Genomic DNA, 14,490 nt, shown 5'->3' with positions numbered 1-14,490 from the left:
TGAGAGTGAGCATTGCGATAAGCTATGGTGCTCTTCGCGGAGGGCGCTTCAGCATGCGTTCCCCATGGTTCGGGTCCGCTTCTGCCGAGGCCCAGCCCTTTCTCAGCCCATAACTCAGTTCAGTTCAGTTTCACTTTATTGTCATTCAAACATGTTAAACATGAAGGAACGAAATTCATTTCCCAGGTCCAGCAGCATAATACAAAATAAATAACAATTTACAATTCTAAGATAGACCCTATATAAACATATAAAACGTAGACCTATATAAAACATTAAAATAGTCTTCACCATAATAAACAATCAAAGCCATAATTTAACCATATGACATCATTAAAGTGCCTTGTGCAGTAGCAGCAGCGAGCGAGCAGAGGCAGGAGGAGCACTAAACCAAGGAGTTCAAAAGCCTCACAGCCTCTGGAAAGAAGCTGCACGTTAGCCTTGTGGTTCTTGCTTTAAGGCTGCGCAGCCTTCTGCCAGAGGGGAGGGTGGTAAACAGTTTATGCGCCGGGTAAGTGGAGTCCTTCATAATGTCTGATGCCCTGCTTCTGCACCTGCTGACATAGATGTCATCTAGGGAAGGAAGGCTGTCATTTGTTGTTATTTTCTTAGCAGACTTAACTACTCGCTGCAGCGCCTTCCTGTCAGCTGCAGAGCAGTTTCCATACCAGACGGTGATGGAGGATGTCAATGTGCTCTCCACCACACACCGGTAAAAACAGGTCAGGATAGCAGGGTTGAGGCCGGCCTGCTTCAACCTCCTCAAAAAGTACAAGCGTTGGTGGGCCTTCTTAATAATGCTGGCTGTATTTGTGGCCCATGTGAGGTCGTTGGAGATGTACAAGCCCAGATATTTAAAATTGGTCACCATCTCCACAATTACTCCATCAATGAAGATGGGAGGAGGTAGAGTATGATCTCTCCTCCTAAAATCCACAACCATCTCCTTAGTCTTTCCCACATTGATGCAGAGATTGTTTTCTCTGCACCAGACCACGAGTTCCTCCACCTCCTGCCTATACGCTGACTCGTCATTATTAGATATCAGTCCAATCACAGCCGTGTCATCTGCAAACTTCAGTATGTGATTGCTCAGACGTGTTACAGAGCAATCATATGTGAGGAGCGTATACAGCAAAGGGTTCAAGACACATCCTTGTGGGGAGCCAGTGTTGAGTATAAGGGTGGAAGATGAGGTGCCGTGGATCTTAACCGACTGTGGCCTGTTTGTCAAGAAGTCCAGGACCCAATTGCAAAGGGATGGTCTTAGTCCCAGAAGCAGCAGTTTGTTTATTAATGTCTACGGAATGATGGTATTAAAGGCAGATGAAAAGTCCAGGAAGAGAAGCCTGACATAGGAATCCCTGCTCTCTAGGTGGGTGAGAGCAGAGTGGATGACAGTTGACACTGCGTCAGACACAGACCGGTTCCTTCTATAGGCATACTGGTGGGGGTCCACCTTGATGTTAACAGTGTCCTTTATGTGAGCCAGAACCAGTCGCTCAAAGCATTTCATGATCAGTGGAGTAAGGGCCACGGGACGATAGTCATTCATACTTTCCACTACTGATTTTTTAGGCACTGGTACAATAGTGGACGTCTTAAGACAAACAGGCACAGTAGCTAGGGAAAGTGATAGATTAAAAATGTCTGTTAGCACCCCTGTAAGCTCCTGACCTCAGTCTTTCAGAACCCAGCCAGGGATGCTATCTGGACCTGCTGCCTTGCGTGGGTTAATCCGCCGCAGCGTCGTCCTCACTTCCTCAGCAGACACACTGAAAGATAGCTCACCTGGAGGTGGTGTGAGCCTGGTACTTTTGGAGGAGTTGGATAAGTCAAAACGAGCATAGAAGGCATTTAGAGCATCAGGAAGGGATGGGTCCAGAGGACATTCTGCATCCTTTCCTTTATAATCTATAATATATAGATCCTGCATCCTTAAACTGCCAGGTCTACTGCCTTATCTCAGGGGGAAGCACGCTGTGCGGTTTCTTCTCCCCGGGGTTTGGATTTGGATGCTGTTAGTATCGATGCAGGAGATATTGAGGACTCGCCACCTCATACTCCTGCATATGAGGAGCTTATGGAGGTTGTGACTCGTGCTGTTGCTAAGCTTAATATTGACTGGCCAGCCGAGAAACAAGAAGTTCAACTAAAAATTTAACTAGATGAAAGATTTCCACCATCTAGATCACAGCCTCCTCGTCGGGGATTGCCATTTTTTCCTGAACTCGACAACTCTAAAACGCAGCCTTTTAAAACATCCTCATGTTACAACTAAAGCGAATGATAAATAAAACATGCTTGTGAGTTGATATCTTTTCCACCTGAATGTCGTGCGCGGGGCTCCGTAAAATTTTTTAAAAGAGTGCAGGTTTTTTGTTCCCTGTGTGATGAGATTGTACATTAAGATGATGTAGCATCAGTAAATACGTTAATATGAATGAACTTTGGTCAATAATTCAGAATGAATACAAAAAGATTGCCGTTATAACAGCGAACATTTAAGTTAAGTTTTATTATAGCTAAATAATCATTATTTTATGTTGGTAGGTTTTCCCCATAAAACAGCAACATAAACGATACAAAGACCGAAGTCTGCTGATCAAAAATAAAGTTTATTGAATTATAAAAGAAAAAGGGACTGTAGAGATGAAAACACTGCTCCTAGTGTTGGCTGCAAGACCAGAGAGAGAGAGAGAGAGAAAATGAGCATGTGTCCTGGATTTAAAATGGCCTCCTTCAGGTGACACCGATTAACCGGTTAATTGCAGGTGAGCTACCAGGTAACTGCAACAAACAAAGGTTAGAACACTCACACATAACAACTATAATAACTATAGTAAACACAAAAATACACCACAAGACCATCATATCTCACAGTTAGTGAAAAAAATAGGTGCAATGATGCTGATTATTTTTACTATTGTGAAGTTAGGCTAATACAGAGCGCTTCTCTCATGAGCGTGTACACAGTGAGCACTGCTGGAACACTGTGTGTTCATTGGCCAAGGGTTCGTGTTGTCGTGTTCTATGTTGCGCACAGTTCATGTTTATCATCAGCTGAGTGCTCTCAGCTTGTCATGTTTTGTGTGGACACACAGTCTGTGACTGCTCTCATTGGCTGTGTGTCCGCGTCATGTTTTGTGCGGACACGTGGCTTTGTTTTGTTTGTTTCTATGTGCCATGTGCTCGGATGTCTATTGTCTTAATCCAGTCCTTCTTGTTATCTGATTATTGATTTCCTCTCCTCCGGTTCCTACACATTTTTAATTTCAAAAATCCATACTTTTCCAGACTCAAATTTCCAAACCTCTCTGTAGATTTTTCAGACCATAGGGGCTTTCGCACCGGATAGTTCTAGGAACGAGCCACCAGGGTGGTTTCCCGAGAACTACTGGTTCCCTTAGGAACGTTTTCCTGGTTGCATTCGCACCGCCAGTAGGAACTCTGAAGTGACGTAAGCCGCGCTTGTTGTTGTGACCTTTATTTTGACGGCACTGAGAAAACCAGAGCCTGAGCAAACAAGCAGGGTGCTGGTGTTTCGCGTGCGTTCGGCCAATCAGCGAACACTAACGTCACAGGTAGTTCCTATAGTGCTGGTTTAGACCGACTCTGAAGTAGGAGCTAATTTAGTTCCTCCAAAGGAGTTCCTAGAACTAAAATCGTTCCTAGTTCCTCTGGTGTGAACACGCCAAAATCCGGGGACTTCCGCCAATAGCTCTAGGAACTATGAAAAGGTTCCTCCGGTGCGAAAGCCCCTCATATTTAACATAAATGGTTCATACAGCATTATATGTGGTTTATACAGTTATCAGTGACATCTTTATTTTCTCCTTTTTTCCATTGGTTTTCTCGAGTGATAACACGCACTTACATGATGAGTAGAACATAACTGCATATGTTCACCTCTGACACATCAGCTGGATTCTGTAAACGTGGTTTGATGTGACATGATCACAGTGGTACAAACAGAAAAGTACAATCTGATTTTGCTTCTTTATCAGTTGCTGGTCTGAATGGCACACAAATATCCAAATACTAGTCTATGAGGAGGGTCATGTGTGGAAAGATCAGAAACAAATGAAGATTCCGGATCAGTTTATTGAGTGTGTAGATCATTCATCAACAGCTCTGGTTAAATCCACCTTGGTCATGTTGGTGGCAGCGCTCGTCCCTCCTCTCAGCCCGCACAGATACACCTGAGGCTTGGGTACATTACTCTCTCCGTCTCGCTTTGTCTGGCTGCTGGCGTCTTTAGGGGGGAACGTCTGTGTGCTGTTGTGCCGTCTCATGTGACTCAATTCAGTCTGCATTGAGCGCGTCACTTTATTCCGTAGATTTGCCTTATTAGAGAAGACAGAGAGACAGTTTCTGGTTAAATCCCCTCATCTCTCTGTGTGTGGGCTGAGATCATGTGTGTGTGTGGTTGGGCTGGGTTCTCACCAGTTTGATGGCTTTTCTCCTGAGCTCCCACTCGTTCCACTCATGAGACCTCACGAGGTTGGTCTCCAGAGGGTGTATCTCCGTTTGTATGCTGGCGTCACTTTTAGAGATGACTTTCACCAGCAGTTTCTGTCCTGACTGCATCTGAGACATGAACACACTTAAGCTTTTACTCTTTTTTTCTGGACTGTAAGACTTGAGAAATTAGAAAACGCCGGGCAGTCTGAGGAGCGAGAAGCCAAAGGACCTTTAACTCACTCTTGTGCACCAATCGAGAAGCAAGTCTCACCTCAGAATCATCCTATTCTACACTTCTTTCCCTCATCCCCCTCTCCTTCTCTCTCATGCTGACATCACCAAATTTCACCCAAGAATCTATATGGTTTAATGTGAATGATTATCATACAGTATTACACGTTTGGTATCATTTCCCTTACAAAAAAAGAAGTATACTTCAAGTTAATTTCATGAAGTATACTTAAGTAATGTTCCAAGTATATTTTTAAATAAAAAAATCTAACTTTTACTATAATGTTTGTAGAGTAACAGTTCTGGCTGCACGTGAACCTGTCAGGCATCGTCTAGGTTGTATTTTCTTTTATCTTGTGTAGTTTTGTGGATGGTTTTAAAGGATAAAGGCCGGGACACACCAAGCATCGTTTTTGAGCATCGTCGGCTCTAGTCAGATGTAGAATCGGCATCTGGCCGATGAGAGAGAGAACTCTGATTGGCTGTTCAGCTTAGGGAATGAGTCAGTGCACAAGAATAAAAGCGAATGTGATGAATAACGAGCCAACTGGAATGAAGAAAGTGACCAGATTGATAGTCAAAATGCTAAGCAAGCGCTGCTTCGTTTAAGGTTTGTCTATCAGCAGTCCTAGATGAAAATAGACTATTGATACACACATACGCAGAACGCACGCCTTTTGGCCGAGACGCGAGGCGACAACACAGCTTCCATCGCCGCTAGTTCTTTGACGTTGGCTTGGTGTGTCACAGGCTTAAGACATGTCACTAAACCTGTCCCTGTTTCAGCTGTCTCGCATCTACCAGCGACCTTTGACTTCAACAACAAAACATACAGTATGGGAAGTGTTTTCTCCACCCTCTTGAAAAGCTGTGTATTACTGTCCTAACTGCACTTCAATGTTGGCATGTATCATATTTCCTCCTGCTGTCCATGAGCAGTCAGAACAGGCCGACGTCACGCTGGTACCTCAGAGTAGGGAGTCACGCTGGCAAACTCCTGATGCAGCTGGAGCAGCTGGATGAGCTCGGGCCTTCTCTTCGCCATCTCCACCACAGCAGCGCTGTATTCATCCGCTCTACAGGCGAACTCGTACGCAGCGCTCCTGGAGCTGAAAGCGTAGTACTTCTCCTTGTGCTTCAAGACGCCAATGTTTGGATTACCTGAGAACAAGAAGTTAGGTATGTATACAGGCTCATTTTCCCAAGTTGGAAGACATCTTATCAGATAAAAAAAGATTAATTATAATGTACTTTAGGGAATTCTGTTCTGCAAGTGCGTCAGTCAGAGCATGTAGATTCACTATTTGTACCTGGCAGTAAAAGGCCGTTCTTCTTCACGAGGGCGAATCCACAAAACCCCTTATACTGCAGTGGCACATTCTCAAAGTTAGTTGTGCTCTCAGGAAAACACCACTCACACGAACGCATCTCTGACACAACGACACGCTCTTCTGAAATAAAAAAACATGTATAGGATATAACGATTCTACTGCTTGTCCATGTCATATTCCACCCCGACATCAAAGAAATGAGCTGTGACATTATTTATGACCATTAAAGAGGCCATATTCTGCCATTCTACAAAGTCTTGATTTTGGTATTGGGTTTTTCATGCTTAAATCTTCAAAAGACACCACATTGTTCCCATATTTGACACTGTCGTACAATAGGTCCCCTTTTTTATGTGTGAACGGCCATGATTCAGAAACATCTGACTCCAGAATGCTGCGATTGATCGATCAGATGATATTAGAGTGAAACATGAGCTGTTTCCTCCTCAGTCCTTCAGCTCAGCAGGCAGTGGTGTGTGTGTGTGTGTGTGTGTCCCACCTGTGGTCGCAGTGGATCTGTGTGTGTCCGTGGGGACCTGCAGGCCGTGTAGCAGCAGCTCCATCTGCTCGGGGCTCAGCAGAGACGGTGCGGACAGGAAGGGCCTCAGGCCGGGCAGAAGGTTAGTGAGCATGCTCAGTATCAGCATCTCCGCCTCCAGCCCTGCCCACAGCGAAGACACCGCTGAGAAATGAGGCTGGCAAAAAGAGAGACGTCTATTATAAATCTGCATGTGATCACAAGCAAGGCACTATTGAACTGAAGAAGAAAAACCCAGAAACGTTCTGTAATGGAGCAGGAGAAGTTCTTCTAAATGGACTCTCATTGGATAAACTGTGTAATAAAGGAACTGATATATGGACACCTGACCACACATCAGTGTTATACTACATTAATGCAGTCCACATCCAGAGGGCACACTTGAAAATATCCCAGTGCCTTACATTAAATACATATTGTTTTGATATTTCGTTATTTCATGTAAGTGAGCACAAGCGCAATGTCAAGCAATGTTGACTTTAAATTCTTTTTCTGTCACTTAATTCCAATTCCAATTAATTTATAATGAAATTATTTACTTCACCTAAAATAAAAATAAAAATCATATTAGAGTCAAAATCTGCTATAAAGGGCGAAATAATAGAACAAGTTTTAAAAAGTGATTTTTCACTATTATTTTCAACAGTATCTGTATTTCATGGGTTTAAATGAAATATTTTTGTTATGAGGCAATAGAAAAAACTTTGTTTTTAACTTAATTTTCAATACAACGAATTTGCGACACGAGCCAAACATGTCAGTCATGTTACATGAGTAACACGTACTTTATTTGCCGCGAGATAAACTGTAAGATAAGTATAATGAACTGTGCAAAACGCATTTTGAACGTCTCCAGCATGAACATATCATCCCTCACGCACATGTATGCTGGCTGTCGGCTGGAATAATAGAGCTAAAAACATGGACACAACACACTCTTGGCCATCAGTCACTTCACTAAATACTTCTCGGCTGAAAAATTAATATCTGTAACCTTATGAACTGTTTTCAATTCCACATCATTTGAATATCACAACATTGATGTGTGTCAAAAAATAACGTGCACAATACACAGTGGTATTAACTCCAGCGAGTCACACGGCTTTAACATGCTGTCCGTCAGAGACGATAACGTACCTAATGCATGATGCACGTGAGCATACACGAGTTCTTCACTCGCTGAGACGGAATGGGAATGATCGGGAACTGAGTGAAATATTTCACACGGCTAAAGAGAATAAATACCAATGCGAGTGAAAAACGTTGCAAGGGTTAGTGAACATTGTTCAACGTGTTGTATGTTATATGTTGACAGACATTCTTTATGCATTAACTGCACATTCTGATTCTGACATTCCTGATTTTAATATTTTCAATAACATTCTATTCTTGACTGATCTTTTTTTCATATTTCGGCAATAGATGAACTGTAAAAGAGAGATCTTGAGGCCGTCATACGCTGAGAAGATTCAGCTGTAACGTGTATGTTCTGTTTTGGCTTAGTTTCTTTGTTTTTCAGTTCTGTTTCTGTTTGCCTTTGTGCCTTATCTTTTGACCCTGTTTCCCAGTGTGTTTGATTAATCATTCCTTTCACCTGTCGTCAGATTAATTCGCTCTTTTGTTTGCTCTGTGTATTTAAGTCCTCAGTTTGAGTTAGTTCCCTGTCTAGTATTGTCTAGTATTAAGTGTAGTTGTTATTCTGTTTCTCCTTGTGTCCCCTTTGCTGATTAAAGGACTATTTATCTCTGACTCGTGCGCGTGAGACTACACGTGACAGGTGATTTTTTAAAATAAATTTAGTTTGATCACCATCTTCTCAGCTGTTTAAACTATTAAAGCAATGATCAATGTTTGATATCCCACAGGAATAGGCTTTTTGTCCAGAATCATGAAGTGTATTCCAGCCTTTAGCAGATTTTGACTCATTACTTTAATAAAGGAAACTCTTATAATGAATATTCAAACCAATGAGTGCAAAATTATTCTACACTATTTATTCCTCATCTACCTCATATTAATGTCTTTTGAGTTGTTCTGTGCCATTGGCACCTTCATCCTGTTCACTGGGGCTTTGTAAGGCCCTGTTCTTTGTAAAGATACTTTGGAATAATAATGTAAAACGCATTATATAAATTAATTTGAACAATTGTGAACTATCAGTGACCATTGAACACAAAGAGCAACAGCACGCAGAAGTCACTCACGAACACTTGCGCTGTAGGCACTGTAGTGTTACTGTGCACGGCGTCCCTCAAGAGCATCATTCGAGTCATCAGGTCAGTCTGTAACCGCGACACTTCCTTCGCACACAAGATAACGTCCGCCTGATGAAAACATGAACACCAAATGGTTAAACTGTTATATATTAATTTCTAAGAGAAAAGCAGGTCAGAGGGGTTAGAGGATCACCCAGAAACATGCCGCAATTGACCAATAAGGATCACCTATCCCACAGAGCCCGGTTATAAACTGGATTATGAAACATGTCTGCTTGCAGCGAATTAACCAGCTTGATTAAACATCTTAACAAGCTTGATTAAACCAGATGTAAAACCAAATAAAATTGATGGAAGCTTGTGTCCACCACAAAAAAGCTGCGCGTTCCAGGGCACTTCAGTGTGTGTGTAACTGTGAAACCCACCAGTATGAACTTGAGGAAGGCCTCGTGTTGTCTTGTGTTATACAGGGCCTGTTTGAGCAGGTCTGGCTGGACGGGGTCCTCGGGTTGCCCTGTGTCCTGCTCAGAGATCTTCTCCAGCAGGGCTGTGTACTGCCAGGCCAAGCGCTGAGCTCCGGCCAGTTCCCTCTCTGTATCCACGACTGCGGCTGGAACCGCCTCGCTCAGGATGGCCGGCACTGCGGGAGGGAAACACACATGGAGAAGAGACCACTGATGACCCTACAGTCATGAGAACGAGAACATTGTGAAGCCAGCACGTACAGTTCTGGATGCCCTCTCCTCCCTTCTGGCTGTCCTTGTTGAAGAGGCGTATGCCGCTGACGATCAGACTCAGTTGAGTCAGCTGCTTTTCTTTGTCTTGTTTCAGCAGAGACATGAAGGTTGCCAGCTGTGACTGTGGGAAGACGCTCTGCAGAGCCGCTGAAACAAACACACGTCACACACAGGCGCATCACAGAGCTGCGGGACAACATGATCTACGTAGTGTTCATTATTCACTTCACAATGGATAATCCCGTTCATGAGTAAAGTAAGTATTATGAATTTAATCTGATAGACGGATGAATATATAGTAAAGTGTAATTCATTCCCATGATGCAAAGCTGAATTTTCAGCATCATTACTCCAGTCTTCAGTGTCACATGATCCTTCAGTAATCACTCTAATATGATGATCAGGAAACATTTATGATTATTATTATCATCACTGATGAAAACAGTTGTGCTGCTTCAGATATTTGTGGAAACTGTGACACATTTGCAGGATCTATGATGAACAGAACGTTTTTTATCTAACCCCAAACTTCTGAATGGCAGAACATTTCTAAATATTTACTGGGGCACAAAAACTAAACTACTGTATGAATGTCATTGAATTAATAGATAACAATATTGAATTAACTGGTAACTTTTTTAGTTTTAAAACATTTCCAAATCCTTACGGGATAAAAAAAAAAAAAAGGCTTAATCTTAGAGATTACTCTTAGTTGGAAGAAACTCGTTTTGACAGCTTTGTGTATCTGTTTGTCAAAGTTTAAAACACCATCACAAACCACACATTTTTTTTAAATCAGATGTTTCCTCAATGTACCCAGCTTCATTTCAGCCGCGCCGCCCAATTCAGAGGAACCAAAAAGACTGGCCACAGTTTTAGATTAATCTAAGCTCAGATATCTCACACACATCATGCCGTAACCTCATCTAAGCAGGTCAGCAATCTTTCCAAGGCAATGGAAGAGTTTGGCTTACAGGGAATCATCAGCGTAACTATGAAGCGACACGCCATATTTACCCAAATCATTCCTGAAGGAAACACATAAAGAGGAAAGAACAGCGGTGCTAAAAGAGATCCTGGAGGGACACCACATGATAGGATAAGAGTATGATGATTAATCGTATCGGACGATGCTATAAGATCAAAATATATATAGTAAACTTATCAGAATCGGTTGACAGATAAATGTAATTGAAACCCCTCAGCAAAGTGTTTTACAGATATCACAGATATAATTTTACTCAAAAAATGTCTGTAATTTCCAACATCTTAGCCAGGAGTGGAGGTTCATTTTGACCCATACAACGTATTGTTTTACAAATTTAGCCGTGCGACTTCTGACTGGTTTTGTGGTCCAGGGTCACATGTATATTAGTGTGTGTGTAGCTCAGCTCCAGCTGGCTGTAGTGGGGGTGTCGTACAGTACCTGTGGTCTCCCTCACGGTGGTGATGTCTGTGGCCGGCCCGAGGTTGGAGCGCTGCATGACGTAGCTGACGATCTTGCTGTACAGGCCCTGCAGATCCTCTCTGGTCTGAGCTCGGCAGTCCGTGATCTCTCTGCTCAGAGACAGCAGACGAGACTGCAGGACCTTCTGCTGCATCTCCACAAACTCGCCTGAGACACAGGCACACAATCACTGGATTTCACCTGCTAAATTTAGCTAAACAACTATAAAAGTGACCGTACCTTAAGCATCAGATCAGAAGGAAAAGAAGTAACAACTGCACTAAATAAATACATTAAAAACACTAAACTCTCCTTTACAGTTGGTCTCTCATGAACTGCACTGAACGACTAGTATTAAACTGCTAGAGCCATAACTCTGGCATCCGGATCAGGTAAACGATCCACTTACGTGGAGATGTGTAGTTCATGTCAAAGTAAACCTGCATCTTAATGGTGTTTAGAGTTGGACTCGCCTGGTCCATGAGTCTGTCCACACACAGCTGAAGACATGAAAGACAACACCACTGAATCAAAGTCACGTTACACGTACTGCAAACAAGTTCTCGTTACGCAAGTTCTCGTTACGCAAGTTCTCGTTACGCAAGTTAGCGTTACGCAAGTTCTCGTTACGCAAGTTCTCGTTACGCAAGTTCTCGTTACGCAAGTTAGCGTTACGCAAGTTCTCGTTACGCAAGTTCTCGTTACGCAAGTTAGCGTTACGCAAGTTCACGTTACGCAAGTTCTCGTTACGCAAGTTAGCGTTACGCAAGTTCACGTTACGCAAGTTCTCGTTACGCAAGTTAGCATTACGCAAGTTCACGTTACGCAAGTTCTCGTTACGCAAGTTCTCGTTACGCAAGTTCTCGTTACGCAAGTTCACGTTACGCAAGTTCACGTTACGCAAGTTCTCGTTACGCAAGTTCTCGTTACGCAAGTTAGCGTTACGCAAGTTCACGTTACGCAAGTTCTCGTTACGCAAGTTAGCGTTACGCAAGTTCTCGTTACGCAAGTTCTCGTTACGCAAGTTCTCGTTACGCAAGTTCACGTTACGCAAGTTCTCGTTACGCAAGTTCTCGTTACGCAAGTTCTCATTGCACAAGTTCTCATTGCACAAGTTCTCGTTACGCAAGTTAGCGTTACGCAAGTTCTCGTTACGCAAGTTCTCGTTACACTTACAGCTCCTGCAAACAAGTTCTCGTTACACAAGTTCTCGTTACACAAGTTCTCGTTACACAAGTTCACGTTACACTTACTGCTCCTGCAAACAAGTTCTCGTTACACAAGTTCTCGTTACACAAGTTCACGTTACACTTACTGCTCCTGCAAACAAGTTCTCTTCTATTTTTTACCTAGATAGTAAAGTTTGACAAGACAAACTTTGATGTGGGCTTGATGAAAGCCTGGCTGGAATGTTTGAAGCAGATTTAATATATTTTTTTAAGGAAAGCAACTTTTTTTAAAGGGTCATGGAATTTTAAAGTAAATATTCTGAGATTACGTGTGTTGAACATCATAGAAGACAATGTTACCATCCGTTAGTTTTTTGCACTATTTTCATCTTCCGGGTTTAAACGAGTCTTCGACTCATCGGTGTCTCATAATTATTCATGAGACAGCGTGTCCTTATCCTATGAAAAGAGCCTCGCTTAATTATGCAGGAAGGCATGCGTTGATTTCCTATGACAGGCGCCTCAAACAGTGGGATTGCATATTACAGTAAGTTAGAGATGCATTAATGGACCAAAAATGAGTTTGTTTTTGCTTTGTAAGAGTTCATAAGAGGCATAAGTCACATGATTTCAGTAAACGAGGCTTTCCAAACATTTCGAAATTTCATTGGTTCACTTTTTTTCTCTTCATCCCTTGTCTTTTATTTGTCCTCTTCACATGTATGTAAATGGTTTTGTTCTCTTGAAGATGTTTGTATATTTGCGTATGTTTCTGGAATTTTTTTTTTTTTTTTTAATTAAGGTTCAATCATAAGACAACAATATAGCAAATGATTTTAAAAAGACAATATCGTCTGGCTTTTAGCAATGCTTATTTCTAATAATAATTTTGTATGATTTAGATATTATTTATGTAATTATTATACCTCTAATCCATTACACATGTGCAATTTTCGCTACTGATGTCACACATAAACTCAGGATCAAAGCCTGAGCTGACAGGTTTTGTCAACTCGAAACTAATCCTGTAACCCTGAGTTTGTTCAGCTCTCATCATGGTACGGGTAACTACCATCTCTGTTTTAATTTTTTACGTTTTAATTACATATTAGTATAATTAAAAGGAATCATAGTAGTTAATCTCTTATTGGCTTGTTTAGCTGGAACAAACAACAAGCCCTGAAAATTGATAACAGAACACATATTACACATATACTTGGTATTTAATCTTATTAGATGATTAGGTAATTGCATTTAATAGATTTTACTTTCAGTAAAACATTTTCTATGTGTTTGTAAAAGGTTGTTGCATGTTTGGCCCGAGTTGTTGTTAGATAGTGTTCTGACCAGCAGGGGTCATCAGTGTGAGGCGAATCGAACGCTTCGAAACAGTGAATCATTTTGCGAATGAATCGGTTCGATTGATTCGAATCTTTTCAAAGCTTCGTTTCTCCCATCATAGGCGTGAGTATCGCGCTGAATACGTGGAAAACAGGGGTTTCATTTAATTTCCCACGAATTATTCAACATAACTTTCTGTTTACCTCAATGAGTTTCTGCACATCTTGCTTTGTAAGAGTCCTGTCCACGTTAAAGTGATTCCTGGGGTCCAGAACAACAGCTTTGACCTGAACACACAAGTAATGAGCGACAGACACATTCATCAGCTCGATCTGTGTGATTCTCAGTCACTCACCATGAACGCGATGAGCGTCTCGGACAGAGTCTGTCCTCTGCTCAAACATGTCTGCGCGATCTCGCGGATGATGTTTCTTATGACGCTTTCAGCCTGTGTACTCGACATGTTTCTCAACTATAACATGTACAGGTTTTTAACTTGAAAAAGTCCCCACGGCTTGTGTGTGTGGGGTGTTGTGCGTCGAGTGATTGTCATGGAGACGGAGAGTGTGCGGGTGCGCTTCTGCAAGGCGCCGGAAGAGGCGCTGCTACACCGGCCAAACCGCACGAGCCTGTTAGTGCACTGTAACACACACACTACACTAGTGATTACACTACAGACACAGATACAGGCCTGCGTTAGTATCGACTAGGCGAAAACCCCCTCCAAATATTGACTCGGTGATATCAGAGTCTGTGTACACCGAAATAAACCCGCTGGCTGGTAACGTCTGGAAGGATAAGAGTGTTTGAAGAGTGTATAAGAGCTTTAAGCACTGTTTCCTTCTGCAGTGCCAGTGAACACACAATTCAATCAACTCTGACCCTCATTAACGCAAAACATTAGGCAGCTATATAGTTATTTAGTAATCAGCAGCAAATCATTTAGACATGAACTTGGCTAAAACCCATAAAACAGTACAAATAAATCACTGTGAAACTGAACATTCAGTCAGAGA

The 14,490-nt window shown here is 42.2% G+C and overlaps 2 protein-coding genes across 2 annotated transcripts in view; one reads left to right on the top strand and one right to left on the bottom strand.

Moving 5' to 3' along the window:
• Positions 1 to 14,490, top strand: part of LOC311304860 (dynein axonemal intermediate chain 1-like) — a 674,193-nt gene that overhangs the window by 88,479 nt on the left and 571,224 nt on the right. The window lies entirely within an intron of this gene.
• On the bottom strand, positions 2,653 to 14,063 carry cfap206 (cilia and flagella associated protein 206). The gene is made up of 12 exons (XM_084432183.1): positions 13,830 to 14,063; positions 13,678 to 13,761; positions 11,374 to 11,464; positions 10,944 to 11,132; positions 9,506 to 9,664; positions 9,206 to 9,420; positions 8,769 to 8,888; positions 6,526 to 6,721; positions 6,006 to 6,146; positions 5,663 to 5,856; positions 4,447 to 4,590; positions 2,653 to 4,346 (listed from the first exon to the last, which is right to left on the bottom strand). The coding sequence occupies exons 1-12, from the start codon at positions 13,935 to 13,937 to the stop codon at positions 4,119 to 4,121; spliced, it is 1,869 nt and encodes a 622-aa protein (XP_084288309.1). The 5' UTR covers positions 13,938 to 14,063; the 3' UTR covers positions 2,653 to 4,118.

Source organism: Rutilus rutilus (genome assembly GCF_951802725.1).
Source record: "Rutilus rutilus genome assembly, chromosome: 15".
NCBI lineage: Eukaryota > Metazoa > Chordata > Actinopteri > Cypriniformes > Leuciscidae > Rutilus > Rutilus rutilus.
The sequence above is the reverse complement of the archived record's forward strand: the minus strand, read 5'-3'. Positions and strand labels throughout refer to the sequence as shown.

What these genes read in the sequence shown, in the direction of transcription:
- cfap206 (XM_084432183.1), bottom strand. Translation starts at nt 13,937, where the DNA reads ATGTCGAGTACACAGGCTGAAAGCGTCATAAGAAACATCATCCGCGAG. An exon ending in CCTTCCTCAAGTTCATACTG is followed by an intron (nt 8,889 to 9,205) that starts GTGGGTTTCACA and finishes TGTTTTCATCAG; the next exon opens with GCGGACGTTATCTTGTGTGC. An exon ending in CAGATCCACTGCGACCACAG is followed by an intron (nt 6,147 to 6,525) that starts GTGGGACACACA and finishes TTTTTATTTCAG; the next exon opens with AAGAGCGTGTCGTTGTGTCA.